The sequence below is a fragment of the Danaus plexippus genome, chromosome 4, assembly GCF_018135715.1.
Source record: "Danaus plexippus chromosome 4, MEX_DaPlex, whole genome shotgun sequence".
Lineage (NCBI taxonomy): Eukaryota > Metazoa > Arthropoda > Insecta > Lepidoptera > Nymphalidae > Danaus > Danaus plexippus.
The window spans coordinates 9042048-9062036 of NC_083538.1; the positions used below are offsets into that span (position 1 = coordinate 9042048).

Genomic DNA, 19989 nt, shown 5'->3' on the forward strand with positions numbered 1-19989 from the left:
TCATTGTATTTTTTCTGTTTCGCACAAAAAATATAAAATAACCTATTTAATTTTGGGAATTATTAAACTTATATTATGATAACTTTCAAATGGTACGCCCGATTTAAATGATTTAAAAACTAATTTACAGATACTGATGTAAGCTTGAAAACGAAGTAATTTATTTTGATAAGATTTAGTACCGTATTTATGTAAATAGCTTACCAATTAACGCTTTAGGAATGGTAATATTTAAAAGTTGTAAAATGGATGTAGTATATTATCCTTAAGAGATAGATATATGCAATCCCGGACTTTTCCTTAGACCTATATAAAATACACAATTCCGCCATACATTTTTTGTATCTCAAAGGGTTTTGGCAGCGTTTTCGTTAAAAGCTGACAGACGGCTCATTTTTTCCCGACATCTTCAAGAAATATCGTTAATGTACACACAAATCAATACAATATGTTAACAAATTATATATTAAACCTTTCTCGAGAATCACGCTATCGAGTGGTGAAAACCGCTCGACAATTGGTGCAGTAGTTTTTCTGTTTATTGCGAACAGACAGACAGACAGACGCGGCGGGGTACTTTATTTTATAATATGTATAGGTAGATATGTTAAGACAATCCGTCAGTTGGTAGTCTACAAATCGCACATAAAAGATACGTCGCAACGAAACACGACGGATGGGTTGGAAGGACACAATAGTAACACCTAGACGCTCGTGTGTACAGATATCGACTTGAATTTCAATGATTTGAAGTATGGCGTATAATACACGCTCTGAAAACATAACACACTAGTAAAAGAATTATGAAAACAAAGAAACCAACATCACATACCCTCGAGATAGCTAAGCAAAACGTCCAGAATTAAAAAACGTTCTTCATATAAAGGCAAGTTTTAAACGTAGTCTTTCTATTGGACACGTGTTTCTTGTTCACTATTTTAATAATCCTATTATATTATAGTTATAAAAAACATGTTATTTTATTATGTGCCTCGTGTTTTTGCGCATTGTCTCACGCGGGACTCGTACTGGGAATTAAATAAAACCCTTATAATAAAGTGTGAAGAGAGAATAACGTAGCGAGGAGCGTACATTAGTTCCGGAGACGCATTCTTCGACAGACGTGTGCGAGACTCGGCTTTTACCTCGTACCATGTACGCATACACCTACCACCTACCACCTACCACCTACCACCTACCACCTACGACCTACGACCTACTACTCGCCAACTATTACCAAGAAGAATACAACCTGCACACCGACATTTCAAAAAATTCCTTTTGTTAACATAAATAATAAGAACCCCGCTTTTAATATTTTGTGACTGATATAATTACATTAACTGATATTATAGTAAAACACTAGTACTATATGACAGTGAGCAGTTACTAGTAAACAATAGTAAATATCGGCGCGTGACCTCGACCCTCGTCGATGTTAATAATCGGTACGGAGCTACAGCAGACAAGTACGAGTACTCACCGGGCAGACATACGACAGGACTATTAATTATCAATCAATTAGATAAAGCGATAGTGTCATCGTGTACAAATTACCTACTCTAAAATAATAGAAGGCGAATTGACGAAGCTCACACGAGAAGCGACTGAACACTACGGTTTGTTGAATTATATTTTTTAAGCGTTTTATGTATTTTCTATCCCGTCCGATCGGGACACTAAATTAACCGTGCATTAAACTAGATTTATAATGAGATGGTGGAGTGTAGTGAAAATGCTGTAGTGGTAATAGGTGGTAGGAGTGCCGTGCGCGGTGGTAGATTGAAATGTCACGGAGCACGCGGTGAGGCCGCACGCTCCAACATGCTGTGAAATCGATAATGACCACACAGGGAGTCCTCGAGTCAGGGTTGACACATTCGGTTACAGCTACTGGAGCTGTTCAGAGTGATAGGGATAGGGATAGATGTATCGAGAGACGGGGAGGTTATAAGACGAAAAATGTAAAATAATTAATGATGACTTAATATTTAACATGATAGCTGAGCAAGTATAGTCTAATATAATGTCTCACACGAGGTTCGTCATCCCTGAGCCGCGTGAAGCCGCGTGTGCTGTATGAAGGTCATTATAAAGACATTAGCGAAGACAATTGTTTACGGCTATTTGAATAATTTCTTAATGATTTACATGGCTGCCACCGCGGACCCTGACGAGTGACGGTTGACGAGGAGCTGCCTCCGCGACCACCGGACGAAGTGCTGTTATATCTTGTGATGGACATTCACGATGATTGAATATTTTACAGAATAAGATATTTTTAACAACCAAAAGAAACAGAAAGTTTTTACAGCTGTCGCATTACTCTCAAAGTGCATTTTACGAACACATAGGTCTGCACTGTTATTCTTTGCCAGTCTACTTCCAGCTTGAGACTACCAAGGTCACACTTTCTTTTTTTGAGGGGGATGCAGGTTTTGTTTTCTACAGACGCGGCATATCTATCTTCAATGTGCCGGTGTATGTGTGTGTATGTCATCTCCGTTATCTTGAACAGCCCTTATCTTTTATGCTCCGGGTGCCGGTGGACACTGATGCGTATAAAACAGTCTATGTTAGTGTTTACTGATCACACAACCTGACCAAAACATGAAATGATTATCTCAGTGAGGCTGCTGATATGGTTAAACTTCCATAACTTTCAGTACACCTGGTCTCTTAGGAAACTTTAATGCCCACTATCAAGACCAGCTGTCATCATATAAGCTTGTTGATGAGGTTGAGAGAGATACGTGGAATTTTGTCTAGCCTCTAAGTCTTTTCCATCTGGTACAGGGAGCTGGGTGCTGATATGGACGACCATACAGTAAATTTCCTGGACCGTGGACTTGACCATTAATCCAGACAGATTCACCATCGAAGCGTGCTAATCATCATTCGATTACAATTACCTCCATAATCTATAAAATTATGGAACGTATTTTAAACGGTAACTTACTGCTCACTTAGAAGACTATTACTATTCACAAACAATTACAACAATAAGGGTTTAGACAAAAAATCAACTGGGATCTTTTGATGCGTGTGCGTCAATGATGCTTAACGCTGGGAATGGAGTCTTCTCTCCAAAATCTATTTTTGCTCCATCTTAATGACAGGTCATAATGGTACAATTGCTGAGTGGTTTTGGGTATGCAGGTGTCAGGGTTGACGAAGAGGGGTATTAATCCAGCTCCCTGTCTAGCCATGATTCGATTGGGTTGAGAGGCGAGAACAGTGTAGACCGTATTAATATAACATTTCTGACAGTAGCAGATTCGAACAATGGAAATCTTGCGAAATTTAACGCTGTCAAAACATAAGCGTGTCATTTTATCACCAACAGGATTTCATTCACCACGGCCAAAAATTTTCTGAGTATATCCCTAGAATATTAAACATTTTCAGTGGTTGGGTATTGAGGTAAAGTTAACTTTTGGCGGTACGTTGAATCCAAGGCTGGGGCGCCCACCAGTAAACTTGGTGCCCTGATCAGGGTACGCCAATTCTTTACTACGGAATAGTTTGTTCGTCTCCGCAAAGGACAGGTGTAGAAGTTCACTTCACGGATTAAAGCTACATGAAGAAACGTGCGGACTGCGGAGCTGCATCGGTCATCATGATTGCGTTATAAATAATCTGGTTAACCTTGAACGAAACCTCGAAAGGTGTGTTGAGAAATTGCATGCTTTAATTCCTTCATCTCTTTTCATCAGCAGAAAATTCGACGTACGGCGAGCTTTCATCCCTTCTTTGTATATTTTATTCGCAAACGAACGAAACGTTACACTTTCTCCTTTCTCAGCGACACAACAAAGGATTAGGACAATTTGTCTGCACTTAAGTTCCCCCGATCTTCAATTTAAATGAAAATAAAGAAGGAGCCAGGCTTTTCCCGACACAGTGCGCTTACTATACGAAGATATTAACATAGAGTGGGATGGCGGATATCAAGTTCTATAAAAAAAATAGATCATATAAAATCGTTATATGAATATCAAGTAACATAAAAGTAAAGAAATTTCCATAGGTCAAGGTGATTTATAAAATTACTAAATTGTTACCGTATTTGAAATGATGTTATTATATAGAAAAAATTTACAATTTGAAGCTTTTAAAGTCGTATACATGGAACAAAACAGTTTTCTATATAATTTAGGTTCACAATAATGATCACTCACTGAAAGGAGTGAGCGGAAAACTCTATCGAATTGTTATTTATTACAAGAGACTTATAAAATCTATAGTGACAGTATTGAGAGGCATTGTCGGACTTGATATTCACACTTTTGTTACGCAGCATACTTAAAATATGTAAAAAACATATTATTAGATATCATACACTGTTAAAATACCAATAGTTTCTATGGGTCATGTTTAACCGTTGTTACCGTTGTTACTGGAAACGGATTTCAAAGATTTTATTTTATTTGGTATTGAAAAAAAAATTACAGTAATTAAGAGAATAGAGTCAAATACCTAAAGTTCAGATGGGTTATTCTGTTCGAAGCGAACTAAATTTATTAGAGGAGCGATCTCGCCCGCGCTCGCCAATTTACTAATCGTAACTCATCTGCGATAACAGAGGAATTACTGTGAGGCTCGTCTGTCGAGCGCTTGGCAAGCGCGCGGCGAATAAGCAGCGAGCAAGCGACGTGCGGCACAGTCGCAACAATCGAGCGACAGTAGGGCGGTGTGGAGATGCAAGGTTATGGTCTATGTGGAGGTATCCTAATTGTAGTTGCGGTTCGTATCGACATCGGAGCTCGGTGACGTCACAGGGAGCCTCGATGTTGCTTCTAAATAATAGCGTGATCGTTTCTCGGTCGATGACCCGCAGCAACAAACCTGCCTCCGCCGAGACGGTGCATTACGTGCATCGCCTAATTATTATTTAAGAAGCGGCCCAGGTGGATACACGATGAATCTTTATTATTGAACTTAAATAATGCCTATCAGAATCAGTTTCACCAATTAGAGCCTAAGGAAACCGAACAAACGGCTCGTCGATATGTTTTGTTTGTTATAGCCTTCTTCACCGCCTCGTCACTACTTAAACATGACTTGACTTAAACGCGGATTTGTTATCTTTCATTTAGTCTTCATCTAGTTTGATAGTTTTTTTTAAGTGAAAATGTTTGATAAAGATCAACAGTATTCAATTAAACATTTATTTTTTTTTATAATGTATAATATGCAATATGTAATATGTGATATTTTAAAGAAAAATATAATCTAATAGGTAATTAAGGTTACCAATCAAATAAGCGTTGTTAGCTTAGTGACCAATAAGCGTCGATGCCTGTCCGTGTCGGCCCGAAGCGAGGAATGCGCCTTCGCATGCCTCGAATGTCTTCCAGTGTGCGTTACGCTGTTGGCGGCTCCTTTAACGAGTTGGCCCACATTAGCTGACTCGTGGATTTGGTGGGAACTACGTCGTCACCCGACATAAACGATACAATCACGATGTCATTTCTTATTGAATTCTCATAATCTAGATATTTTGTACTTTAAAAGATTAATTTTAGTTGGACGCAAACGGAAAATGTTTAAAGTATATTTTGAAGCGAGATATTCCAGGGACTGATGTCTAGCGCAGTCTCTCACGGTGATGAGTCCGACAAACAACTCACGTCAATTAATCCCAAGCCAATTATACAATTGTTTGTACTAAGACACTTCACACTCCACGCCGAGATGGAACACTATTACCATCACATGGCTCATCATGAGAGCAGATAAATAATTGTTTTATTAACAGACAATCGCTACATAATAATCAAACTGCGAACAATTGTCTCCCAGGAACGTGGCATCGTTGTGGATACAGATATAACTTATTGTCAGCTACAACACTTAAAGGTCTTTTTGAACACTTTTACTGTTATATAAATATTCATAATAACATGAATGTATTATTAATCGTTATATTAAAGATATACGATATAAAAAAAAATATAAAATATGAATCTATCTTTACTTTGAGTAAATTTAACCATGCAATAAAGTCACAATACAAGTTTTTTTTAAATAATAATTGTATAGAAAATCTACCTGCTCTGGTACCGACGGGTAAGAGGAAAAAAAAGGTAGTACAATAATTACAAAATCATAGGTTGCCTCGTCGAAGTTTATTTAAATTAATTGTTTTACCAAATAGAAGATTACGATTAATAGACTGGGGTCTAAAACCCACAAATCAGTCTATTAAAAAAGCGAAGCGTCGGCTTCGTACGCAAATTATTTAATTGTCGCTAGCCGGCAGCCCGCTTTGCTCGTCCGCCACTATATGGTTAGGGGCCATAAATCTAGAGGAATCATCTGCGAATTATTCAAAGGCGCCGCTGGGCCGCCAGTACCCGGACGCGCCCGGGTGGGGAACGATCATCATCTTTACAATTGTTATTATGTATATATTTACATATCACAGTTCAGTAGAGGTGAGTGGACACGTGGTTTCGTGGTAGTGTGTCGCCCGCAGAGAGTCATCGTTAGTCCAACCTGGACTAGTCATTGTCGTCGTCTTGATTCATAGCTTTCTATCGTCCTTCCTGCTCGCAGTCACTCGAAGAACACAATCGCCTTCTATCGCAACATCTGCGTGAAATATTCCACCTTCTCGACAATGGTCCTATCCTCGACAACTTTATCGATGCGGTTTCATCTTCGATTGTCGCCGTGTAATAAGTCTCTCATTTCTCTGAGTGGAGTCGTGTTCCTCTGTTTGCTGAACAATAACGATCTGCGTCGCGTAATTCACGCCACCGCGTTCATCATGCAAAGTGACCACCTCGCTCGCTAAGCAATAATATACTTAACTGTTAGGGCTTAGGGTCTCTAATGTCTCGAGCATTCACAGAATAATGTCGCGGGGGTGTATAGTATTTGTTATCGGAATTTGAATGCGAGCTCCGTTCGACCGATGCGGTGGTGGAGATGGTAGCGATGGTAGCGATGGAGCGCGGTGGTGGCGGTGGTGCGCGGGTGCGGCGTCTGATACGCATCGTCTTGTTAGCGATATCTGATGGCCTCTGCTGTAATTGGCACGGAGAGTGCGCGTGCGCTGCTGCCACTACGGTTTTCATACGCTGCGAATAAATGCTTTTATCAATTTAAAATATTCTACGAGGGATCAGTAATTTTAATATAGCAGCAGTTTATATTAGCTCATCGACCCGGACGCGCTCGGCGATAGTGAGTAAACATGTTTTGCTACTAGATTCCTGAAACCTGACGGATGATCTCTCTGAACATTTGTATTCAGTTATTCCGCTTTATTTAATAATACGTATTATTATACTAACTTAAGTGATGTTGTTTTTGATAGTCGCGAAGCTGTGGAATGTTTTTGTGTAGGTTATTTAATTGTTTCGGTGGCGGATGGCGGTGGTGATACCATTAATATGGGAAGAGTCACCATCTCCACTGATGGTATCGTACCGACGAGTGACGTATAAGGAGCTGAGCGCTAATGGCGCGAGGTGTCGACACATTTACATACAATATACTCGTAGAGCAACCGCTATTGTCACTGATCCCGGGGCACTCTCCATTGAAGTAAAAGTCGAGATCATCCAGCGGTTATTAACGATAGATGCTTCTATACGTCTTCATATCGACTTCGAAAATAAAAATACTTGCAACAGGTACAGTTTTTGTATTTGCGAATTAGTTTGATTCGATTGAAGAGTTCATTATAATAAACAGCAGTGACTACAGAGCTCCGGCAGTCAATTAGAATCGATTAACGCGATCCGAGTTTGCAGTAACGGATGTCGAAACATGGAGGCGATTATAATTATCACGAGAACCGGCGGGAATTAAAAAAGACGCCGACAGCGGCGCCTGGGCACCACAATGGAGTGCCGACAGTCACCGAGACCGTTACATAATATGATGATGGACGAGCATCGTGTCCGCGAGGCCTAGGACGACGAGGACGGGCCGTGGCGCAGGATCGTGATCCCAATTAACATACATATATATGTATGTACATTCACCCGACTCCGTTCCTCTCGTGTAATGACAAGAGATAGCTACGCTCCTAGCAGAACGTCAGATGACGCTTACTGAGTAATCACTTAGAGTATAGTGAACAAATTAGTGTATAAAATTGATATAGTAAATATTACTTCTCATTATAAAATTAGTTCCAAATTATCAGTAAAATTTTAATATGAAATACTACATTTTATTGAACTTTCTAACTTTTGTAATATAAAATGATCCTAATATGTGTATCGTGCATATTATTTTGCCAATTTACTAGTGACTGCGGCGGCGTTTGTGTGTGTGTGTGTGTGTGTGTGTGTCGTTGTAGTGCGGTGTGGGTCCGTTTATTCGTTCGCCCTTGACCCCACTTGACCCAGCCACGTGCTCCGACAGAACTATACAATATACAAATCAATCCTTTTTATATTAATTCAGAGTACTTTTTAGTAAAGTATCTCCTGTAATGGGTCGGACAGAGCTAAGAACTTAAAAAGTAAAATATAAGGAACTTATAACGATAAATGTGTTCATGTATATTCATGTATTTCTTTTATCAACGATAAAAAAATATGCATAAAAATTATAAAAATTTGTTTAAGTGCTATAAAAGTAGTAACAAAGGATACACATATATGAGTACTAATTGGAACCCACGTATGAAAACATAATATTTTTGTAACTATAAAGATACAACACTAGTATCACCTTCAAACGTCGTCCGTGTTTTGTGTTTTATGATTATGTTATGGTGTGTAGTTGGTGGTGGGAAGTGGTGAGTGTGCTCTCTGTAATGTCTTTATATCCGTCTTGTGGTGGTAGCCTGCGCCCGCGGTGTCAGATCCACACGGCACGACACGCTTGCGGACATGCCACCTGCCGGCTACCTCTGCAGCTAGTTAGTAACTAAACAATAAATACAGGAGTACAGCGACTATTGAAAATAATAAAATATTGTTAATAATACTTACACTGGAAAGTTTTACCTCTTGGAGCTTCAGAACAGAATCTGGTCTTACAAAATAACACACACTAAAACATTAAAACTAGACTTTATTTATGACACTCCATCTATTACAACTCGCTTTTCAATAACAGATCTCTAGAATAATGCAATTTGTTTCCATGCGTTCGTTAGACGTTCAAGTAGAAGCGATGTTCAGTTTAAGAGCAGTTTAGATCTTCAGTCGCACGACTTAGTTCTTGACTGAGACTGTGATTAAGCATCTCATTTGAACTGAAATTAATTCACTCAAAGGAAAAGAGGACTAGGACAGCTGAGTGACGTCATGTCATTGAACGTCGCTTTCTCCCAGGAACTGTTGTAGTCTCGTGATACATCCTCGAAGAGTCTACTCTATATTTGAATATAAACTGCAGGTGGACAGCTCAACTACAGGCCTCATCAACTAATTGAATCATTTTACTTTATGAAGGTTTATTATAATATTAAAACTGGCCAGTAATCGGTGGGACTGCGACAGTCCGTCGTGCGAGCAGTTAACGACAGTGAAATGTAATCACATCGAAGACGTCCTAAGTTAACGATTATAATGTTGGTGCAATTAAAAATATTATTATTTCATTAAAACGTCTAATGTATCGTGTTCACTGAATGATTCACGTTTTTTTGTTCACCCATTACCATAACACAAACGATCCGTGCAAACTTTAATGCACAATCATTAGGAGCCGAGCTGTGTTCGTGATATGTTAAGTAGCGGCGAAGCGCGGGGATTTGCGGAGTGACTCGCAGCAGACAGACCTCAATAACTTGATAATGTAGGAAAATATAGCTCTGAGATCAGGAGGCACTAGTCACCAGACAGTGGTCAGTCGAGCTGATCATCAATACTCTATGAACGTATTATCGCGTGTGCAGTATGTGCATATCAGTGAAGCCGGTCTCGTGTCTCGGCTGCGAAGGTTATCATCTCATTTTCCGGAGCGTTGTTCTTGGCGACATGCTCCTGTCATCTGTATTCCAGGAGCCCGACACACACCCTGTTGTCCGCAACTGAGGTTTTCTACGATTGAAGATTGAGAATATTTCAATCGACATTAAAAATAAGGCTGCCTCATGCACGGTACTCGTGGTCCAATATAAAGCTCGCCTTTTATATCAAGTTTAACATTTATTTCTCATCATAATTAACCTTAGGAAGCAGCGCGACGTCCACGCACCCGATCGCTCCGATATCTGATCGTTTTGATATTAAAGTATTAATATTAAAATAGTTGCATTAATTGGATCAGATATATCGTGTCGTTGAGTGAACAATGTACGGTCCTGTTTGATTTATCTGTACACTAAAGATCGGATCGGGATCGTCGCCAGATCGCCAGATATTATATAATTAAAGCGACGGCGAGCAGCACGAGCGCGAAATATTACCATACACCATACCCGGGCTATCGACCACGGACCATCGACAGGGCGCGTGACGCCTCACACTGCTCACGCTGCACATTACACATTACCTTATATTTATAAAGATAACATATCATTACACATTCAGTGCGTGGAGCATCGAGCAGGGACTTACTGTACTGCACAGAGAGACACAGAGAGAATGCAGCAGTTTATTTGTAGACCTCGTAACAGGACCAGCTGACGATTTTAAAAAACTTGAAAGGACGTACCTCCATGATGTGCAGAGGTTTTACATGTATATATGTATGTCAGAAGGCGATCATTAGCTCATTGATGGTTTATCGTTTATAATAGTACGAGTGAGGCCGGTGAGGCTCGCTCCGACCCTCGAACGATCTCCGTGATAGATACCGGAACACATTACTTGTTATTGTTATTCATTGTAACGTCCGATCATACGATGTTGCCGATAATGGAACGGCTCTCGCTTACGTTCAAGATTGGCGCTACTAAATTAGCTGTTAGCGATATACATAATATACTCGAGGCTGTCTTGACGACACCTGACCACTCCTGGTGACCCCCGGTATAGCACGCAATAAGTTACATGGAGACGGCTGGTTGTGAACCGTCTGTGTCCGCATCGTCGTGTCCGGCGCGTTCTTTGCTTGTAGGACGCACACTCAGGCTTCATGATATGCATATTATTCCCATTTGTTTTCAAACGACCGACCATTTTTATTGACCGCTCTAGTAAGGTCGGCGCTTTGAAGTCGGCGATAAGTTTGTTTACAAATGCTACTGCATAAAAATAATGGTTTAAGTTTAAATTAGCGTAAGTTAATAAAAGCACAAAACATTCAATGTGAAAGTAACCTCTTAAATCATACCATAGTAAGTGGCGTCGTTAATACCCCGCTGTTGAGAGAAATTAAAACGAAATAGAAATAATGAATACCACAAGGAGCGACACACGCGAACACACAGCAAACAAACAAAGACATGTTATTTCTCTAGAGTGGTGTCGTCTCCACAGTCGCCTCTGAGTGGTGACCGTATTCGTGTTTATTAGCGTCAAGTGGCTTGAATGTCGGAGTCAGCATTAGTTATTAAATATGACGATAACGATCGATCCACGGCCGTGTTTGTATAAGGTGTGAGCCGTGCCGGTAACTCAGCGCGCATCGCAATGTGCCCGCAGGTGTGCTCGCTGTTCCGAGAGTCGCTTCCTTCCCCGAAGGTGTGCCTCATTGTATCACACGCACGGTGAATATGTATTATCGACATTATTATATCGATATACTGGATTCTGTTCCGGTGACTAATGCCACGAATTATCTTATGACATATTAATTCATTATTAAAGCACGAGACGGGCCACGTCCGAGATGTCGAAGGAGAATTTGACAAAGACCAAATAAATAAACATGAAGTGATACGTTGAAGTAAAATAAAATATGTTCCGAGAAGAAGCGACGGTTAATAAGACCTTGAACAGTGACGACGGCGGAGGAGCTCGTTAGGTCATATGTCGACGTGTTCAATGTATGATGCCTCGCTAATCTACGAGCGACTGCCGCTTAAACGATTGACTTAACATATTCCATAAAAGAGTCTACAACGGGAAGGTCTTCCTGCTACAGTAAAAATTGTTTTGACACAAGGTAATACTGAATGTTCGAATTCCTTGACAAAAGTGGAAATATATAAAAACGGAGAGACGAACTCAAATATATTACATTAAGCGTTTTTCTGCAAATCGAGTGTCGAGTCAGTAAACAGGTAATATAAAGTCGAGTTCCGATCCTCACTGAACAGATGTTAATGAATGCTCATCAGATGTGACACCCATCGGTCACCGAACATTGTACCAGTAGTGGGTTTTCGGGGAAGCTGCGTGAGAGTCATCCAAAGAGCGTGTCGCTTCCCCGTACCCAGTGTTGGTGTGTAGTCGGTGTGTGTATATAATGTACATGTATATTATTATATATTAATGTGTTATTGTTCTAAGATTAGTGCCGGAGCCTCACACGGACGGTCCGAGGCGCCTTTGTCGTGTTTACGATTCTCCGAATTTATTTTTCACATTTCAGATACTTTAATTATTGTAATATAATATAATTCTCTCTATGCATCAGTTGCTTTACGACTGAGAATCTCGAGTGCTCGCTTGTTAACACACATTTGAGATGCAATTATTTTAATAATTAATTACCTAACGTCATTCGTTTGGCCATTAAACATGAGACTTGGCGGCGAGTCGGTTATTAATTTGCAAAAATGATAATATTATTGTAAATAACTACAAATTTAATATAATTCTACGGCAGTGCTGTCCGAATACAAAAGCTGTTGTCGTAGTCTTTATAAACAACACTATTTGAATAACGTTATGAACGTGTTAGTTTATATAGCACTCAAAGGAGTGTTGACATACATACGTACATGAAAGTTGGTCTCTCATTATTCAACAAGTTCTACGTTATACTCACTGGACTGTGTTTTAATCAAACTTGACAATACTACCGACCACTGATCTGAATAATGTAAAGTTATATAATATTAACCAATATATTATTTTACTTTCCCAACTCCTCTGATTGTCTTTAGAATAGATAATATTCTCTTATAAGCATTTATAGTTACTTCTAGAATGAACTTCTGAATATTATCCTCCGTATTTTTATAATTTTCGTCAGACCCAGTACGTTATTACTATTCGCATGAGACTCTCTACGTATCCAAGTTTTTGTCAACCAAACCCCCCACACAGTTATCAGATTTTATTTAAAATTTTTCAAGTATCGGAAGGCAGCAGAGAGTAGTTGGTCACCGTGAAGCCTCCACGTACCCGCGTTATCTGAGTATTACCGTGAGCCGAGTTATATATCTCGTAAAGTTTTGCTGATAGCGCACGCCGGCCGAGACCAGCAAGGCGTTACGATTTAATTTTTAATAGAACTATAAAACCTAACGATAATTGAACTTTTTCAAAAGCAATACACGAATAGCCTGTAATTTACAGTCGAGTGTATCTCCGTGTCTCATTATGCTGGCACAATTTATTTATTTTTAGTAGTAAGTTTTTGTTTACTTCTGACATGACTCTAAAAGTTGGCGCAGATATGAAACGACACGACTTTATAATCATTATACGCATCACCACATCGTATGAAACAATCATCTGTTACTGTTCATGTCATATCAGTTCATTTAAATTTATAAAGTCTTCAAGCGCCGGGTTTCTAACAGCTACTTAAAGTTTCCTTAAATTCTTATTTATTTCTTATTCTGAATCGAACATTATCCCCGAGGATATTGTTTTTTACATAAACCATGTCAGTTAGTTCCATCATATCGACATAAAATGTGTTATTTTAAAACGAGTCCTGAAATAAAATTTGTAGAGATGAAATTACTTATTTAATTTTATATTAATTCAATTATCATGTCACGAGAGTGCGGCTTCGCATGAGAAGCTTCAAGAATGATAGCGATAAAATAAAGGTTATTCTAATGAATTATATTAATGTGGTGGTTGCAGTAGTAGCACGTTACCAGGGGGGAGGGGGGTAGGGAACCCTCAGTGGCGAGGAGTGAGGAGACTCCGAACCCGTTACGTGCCCTTTCCTTTCCATTGACCTTAACCTTCTCGTGGTGACGTGGTGCCGAGGGAGGTTTTGTCACAGTTTACCATATTGTATTTTAATAGACTCCACCGAGCTTCATGATTCTTTGTGTTCATCAAATAACCAAATAATTATATTATTCGGTAATATCAGTACCTGCCGACGAAACCGTGAATACTTTTCATTATAAACATTGATAGCTTTAAAGACTTATTCTCTTTATTATAAAACGTTTCTGCGGTCGCCTCGGACCTTGTACGTACTGTACGGTACGTGGAACTCCGCGACCTCGTGTGTCTTGATGTATTATTGAATATAATAGAACAACTCTGTATACACACACAGAGTTATAATATTTTTAACCGTTTCTATAAAACTCTCTTTATTTAACATCACCAATATCGTGTTGTTGTTGGCATTTGAAGTCACAGATCGCTTCTCTCGCCCCTGCGGCCGTCCTCGGACCGTCTGCTTCCTTGAGATAAGGCTCATTCTGCCGCTCACTGCACTTTTATGAACGAAGTCTGTGATCTCGCCGTATGAATATTACTTACTATCTTTGTTTTCACTTAAACGACCTCCTTCTATGCTGCTCGAGTTATTTGCGTGTAACGAATAAAGTTATCTGAAACAATGATGAATAAAATTTTATTTTAACAGTTGTAATAAGATTAGTACATATCATAGATTGTCTCAGGAAATGCAAGTTGAATATATTTATTTGTATTCGGACATATTTAATATGTCTGGTTGAAATTCTTAAAAATCTTTAAGATAAATGTTTCGTTTCGCTTTCTCAGACTTCAAATGTTTACTAACAATGATAAAACAAAGGAAGCTTCCTCTAAAAGTGTAATTGTTTCGACTCGATGCCATTATAACATTCAAACTCTCTCGGTGCTTTGCTCTGGGACGCGTCGAGCGACCTCTCGGGTCCGTCAGTGCTATGGATCAACGTGCACTGGAAATATCAATAGAGGATCAGAGAAACACCACCGCCCGCGGCCCCTGACCCGCGTCCCCTGACCCCCGCCCCTTTCACCCGCGTTCCGCTAGAATTTACAATGTACTCCTGCCCGCCTCGCTCTACCTCCACCCGCCGCCCGAGTCCTCCGAGAGCCTCCAGCCAAAATAATCCTTCACTCCACGGTACAGAGACATATTTTGTTCAAATTCGGCCAATCGGAGCATTCGTGTGTGTGAGGCACATTTTCTCGCCTGGAAATTCTAATGCGACGCGCGAGTGCGATAAAAAATGAGTATCTCGGGAAACGTGAATATATTAGGGAGCGAGACGGGTAGCGTCGCGGCGCTGGGAGTCGCCCGCCGCCTGCCCCAAGAATGACGCCTACTTACTATGTATTTTACACTCTTTATACTTTATACCGACTGGAAAAGGGAGGCTATGTGCCACTTAGACTATTTAATAAGTATCTGCCTCGCCCCACCGCGGCCTCCCAGAACGTACTCGGGTCTCACAGAGGATGATCAACGCATGTAGATACCGTACTTTGATCGTACTTCATGAAGTCTCTTTAAAACTCTATTCTTTATCACACAACTCATGAAGTATAAGTACATGATGCAGTGTGCTTCAGCGAAGGGACCTGTGATAAACATTATTTACAAGTTACTTAACTGCTGCAATTAAATGTAAATATAGTAAAGGGAGGTGTGACATGTCTATCTATAAATAATAATGATTTGACCGTAAGCTATAATCGGCGTGAGAATCAAATGGTTAATTTGTTCCGGAGGGTCGGCTGGCGCTAATTGTTATAAAAAGCCGCAATAGAAGCGCTCGATCTAACAAAAGAGTTAAGTATATTTTTTGTATCGTTCGATCTTTCTTTCTGTCAAGGTGGCGTGTGTTTTCTACCGTTTTTTTGCCGACTCATCTCGACACGCGCCGACTTTGTCATCTCTAACACCACGTGACACCCTTTAAGATCACCTCACATGTTTATTAACAAACTATAAACATCCTTTTTTAACTGTGGGCTTTCGATTTTTTTTTTAATTTTTGTTTATCAACTTTAAATAAAAAAAACGTGCCTTATAATGTAGTATATAGCACAACAGTCAGTCATGGTTATACTAAAGCTACATTGTTCTCGTGTCATCCACAGCGGCGTGGCCAGAGTCGCTCGTGGCTGCAGTACCCCGCCTCCAGACTCCAGCGTCTCCTCCGCAGCGCCTGGCCGCTGGTCACTACACACGTCGACCGTCTGCCGCCTCCGACGCACACAGGTAAGGCCGCAGGACACCTCATACACCTCATAATATATCGAACGGAGATCGCATGTTGGAAGTTAATGAGTATTCCGTACATGTTACACCTGAGTTTCGCGTTTGGTTTTCCCTGTCAGGTGTGAGACCGGCGTGATCGGTCCATTGACATCCTGTCAACATCTGACCTCGAGGCCCGCCTTAGTGAACGGACGCGATCGAAGTCTGTGTTATTGTTTTAGATTTTCTCGTGACATCTCTTTTCATGATTACAAACTTACCTTAAATGTTGTCGGCGTATTCCGCTGTACATATGTTTGTATGTATTTGTGTAAAATCATATATAAAAATGATGATAGTGATAGTTTTAATACTGTGACAGAAACTAGAAAGTGTGGTCACTTTTATTTCTCATTTTAATGATATGAATAACAAATGACCTCATATGTCCGCCGACTGCTGTTGTCCGCCGACTGTTCCTTGACGGGTCATTGTGACAATAATCTAAATGTATAAATCATTCGACTTGACTCGACTCGAAACTTCCTTAATTATTTCAAAATTTTATTAGCAATGTTAGATTTTGTACACATTTAATTGCCTTGAGAGTGATTGTTTTCAGTGCCCTTGTCTGGACGTTCGTGTTTCTGTTTAGTTTCGTTTGTTGTATATATTAACTATAATAGATCGTTAAGAAATACATGTTTTGTATTCCATGAGTGGACGAGATCAAAATACGTTTAGAAAATGTTACTCCAAACTGTACAAGAAACCAAATTACTAAATTGTAATATAATTGAGTGTCTCTCGCTGTTGATGATGTTTAGACAGACAATTCATTTAATGTCACTTATATCATGACCTCCGACGCTTGACGTTCCATGTCTCCATTGGATATATTTGTAAGTAAAATATTATTATGAAGTCACAATCGCGTCTCAACGGACACTCGTCACTTACATATAATCGAAAACATTACGGACAACGTAAGAGAAATTTGACGATTCAGATATTGTTAATGACGGACAGTGTTCAATAATGGAAACCCACAAAAAAACCGGGAGATACCGTTTTTACCAGATGTCCTATAAGAGATGTTCAGCAAATTATCTTTTGTCGCATTAGTTTCTGATGACCCACATGATGTTAGTGATAACATTTACAGAACAACAACTGGGGAACAACCGGGCCGTTACCGGAGAGTGACTGGGGTAGGTCTGCATGGAGGACAGTAACGGACAAATTAATAGATATCGGCAATAGATAGGGTCGCTGATGTGATATATGGTGATCAGCTAGAGACGGGAGAGGGAAGGAGAGAGGGAAGGGGAGTACAAAGGCATAAACAGATGCATCAGCACAGCAGGAGACAGCACAGACTCATAGCGGACTGCATTTATGATAAGCAGTATGCACACTCCCTCAAGAGAGTTCGTTGTCTGCCTAAGATTGGTCTTGAAGCTCCATAATATGTGATAAGAATGTGTCGGGGCCGAGAAACTTCATTTATAACATATTTTAGCTGAGCGAGAGACCTCTAAAGAGTTTTTATTATTACATGGACGCGTTGGTTGAACTGATTTTGACTGTACCCAAAATCTGCATGTGTTAGGGGTCGCGTGCCGGGTGGCTGCGGGCGAACGGCGACCGGCCGTGCGGGGTGAGGGCGGGTGAAGGGGGTGAGGGTTCCCAGGTGCGGGGGCGGCAGATGTCGCGAACAATGACGTCACCCGCTCCTGACCCACATCCCATCTCTCCTCCAGATGCCAAAGTCACCCTTAATTCCTCGTCATAGAGTCGTCAATGAGGGAGCGTGCTCGCAGGTCAAACGTTTGAGGACAATGCTTTTGAGATTTTCACTAAATTTTGTTCCGTTGAATTTAATGATCGATGCTTCGGAACTCAACAATACATTGCAATTCACTACAATACGCCTAGCTGCCCTTTGAAAGGACCGTCTCCCGATCTCACTAACATTATTGTACTGGTAGTGTGCTGTGACACCTCGCTCGCGTCACTATTGTATTTCAAAAATGTCTACGGACAGCGCTGACCCCCTGACTCACTGACTACACACTTCAGTCACAATGACCTATGTCTTATTATTATTTCCAGTTACATTTACATCTCTGAAGTGTCATCCTTCAGACTCCTAATAAATATTTTAAATTCAAAGAGTTCTAGTTCTATATGATGTTTCCAATTTAATGTTAAGTCTCCGGTGGTAGGCGGTTGGCAGGTGACCGGTCTTATCAATATTGTGTTGCATTATTACTAGTTTTTAACTGACTTTTAATCATGTTATTTTTAATTATTATTTGTATTTTTTTAAATAATGTAACCTACCAATCCAAAGGTCAGTACAGCCTACTACAGCCTACTACTGCCTACCACTACCTACCTGTCCATATCCTAGACTAGTAAAACATATTTTTTCTGTTGACCGTGGCCAATATGGTCGAGTGTTATGAACATTCATGTATTGTAAACATGTTTCATCTGGTTACATTAAACTTCATCATGCACCTCCTTAGCATTTTAATGGTGTCTTCATTTTAATTTTATATTAAAACATGAAATTTAGATCAACTGTCATTATATAAATATTAATGGATTTATTATGTTAGTGTAACCGTCAGTGAATACTCATTAAAACATTACTTTGTGTCATTTTCTATACAGAGTGGTGGCCGAGTCTTCTCCACCACCTTTGGTTATATAGTTTTTGATTTTTACTATAATGTATAATAAGCATTTAATTATTTGAACAGCATTCGCAAGTCATGTGACTGAGTTCCTCTGTCATTTGCACATAAATGTTATAGTTTACATAAGAGTGACCAACAAATGGATAAATATTTTTTTCGATCGCTTCCCCCCTGTGGTCATAACACCCGCCATGAAACCATCATGAAACAGAAGACTGTTTACTGACAGACCCCTATCTTGGAAGCCGCTCTTTACGTTATCTTACGAGATCTATTCTTCTCAAGGTTGCGATATTTGTGATAGAGGTTGAAACCGTCGAGATAAGACTGAGTGGACTTTGAGTTATTTTTAACAATATTTGACAGAACTAGTCCTTAATTATAAGGATTCATATTAATGAACATTAAAATTATTGTGCGTCTTGGATCGGGAAAATACGAGTTCTAAACGACATCAGAGGTTCCAAGTCATAAACTTAGGATTGTACATTTAAAGTTATTATTGAAATTAAACGAAAATTAAGTTAATATAACCATGCTAACATCTGTGTAAAAAATCCTTCCTCTTATAATTTTTTTTTATAAAATGTGATGTGACTACTAGATAATATTAAAATAACTTTAGTTGATAATGTACCAATTACGGCTCAATACGTTTTAAGTCCCCCACACCGGCTTTTGTTATTTGACGGAGTCTTTACAGTTTCTCAATGTTTTGTATCGCCTGCGTTTCTTCGCCATTTATTATAATAGTGTGAGGAGGCTTCTGTTACTCCTAGTCTGTCGTGAATGTCGTTGACCCCGTACCTATCCGACTCAGAGAATTTCGCTCTTGTCAGCGGATTGATAACAGTTCGCATCCATACATCTGGTACGTGCCTTACTAAAATGCTTAAGTGAAATAAATCACCCATTTCATAAAGCTCACTGTAGCTGTGACAACCTACTTATTATCGAATGCTATCGTTTCGATTGATGAACAAAATTTACGTTTTGATAAAGACAAACATCAGCAGACCTCTCTCGGCGGATGACGGACGGAGGGAGAGCGGTCGGAGGC

The 19989-nt window shown here is 39.8% G+C and overlaps 1 protein-coding gene and 1 long non-coding RNA gene across 4 annotated transcripts in view; one reads left to right on the forward strand and one right to left on the reverse strand.

The window, feature by feature from the left end:
- Positions 1–19989, forward strand: part of LOC116768503 (silk gland factor 3-like) — a 93625-nt gene that overhangs the window by 32412 nt on the left and 41224 nt on the right. For all 3 annotated transcript variants that reach the window (XM_032659237.2, XM_032659236.2, XM_032659240.2), the window contains exon 2: positions 16122–16242. In XM_032659237.2, the coding sequence (XP_032515128.1) occupies positions 16122–16242 (121 nt within the window). The remainder of the gene's footprint in view (positions 1–16121; positions 16243–19989) is intronic.
- LOC133319876 (uncharacterized) lies at positions 6113–8713 on the reverse strand. Its single transcript, XR_009753347.1, has 2 exons — positions 7305–8713; positions 6113–7088 (listed from the first exon to the last, which is right to left on the reverse strand). It is a non-coding gene; the product is annotated as an uncharacterized LOC133319876 (long non-coding RNA).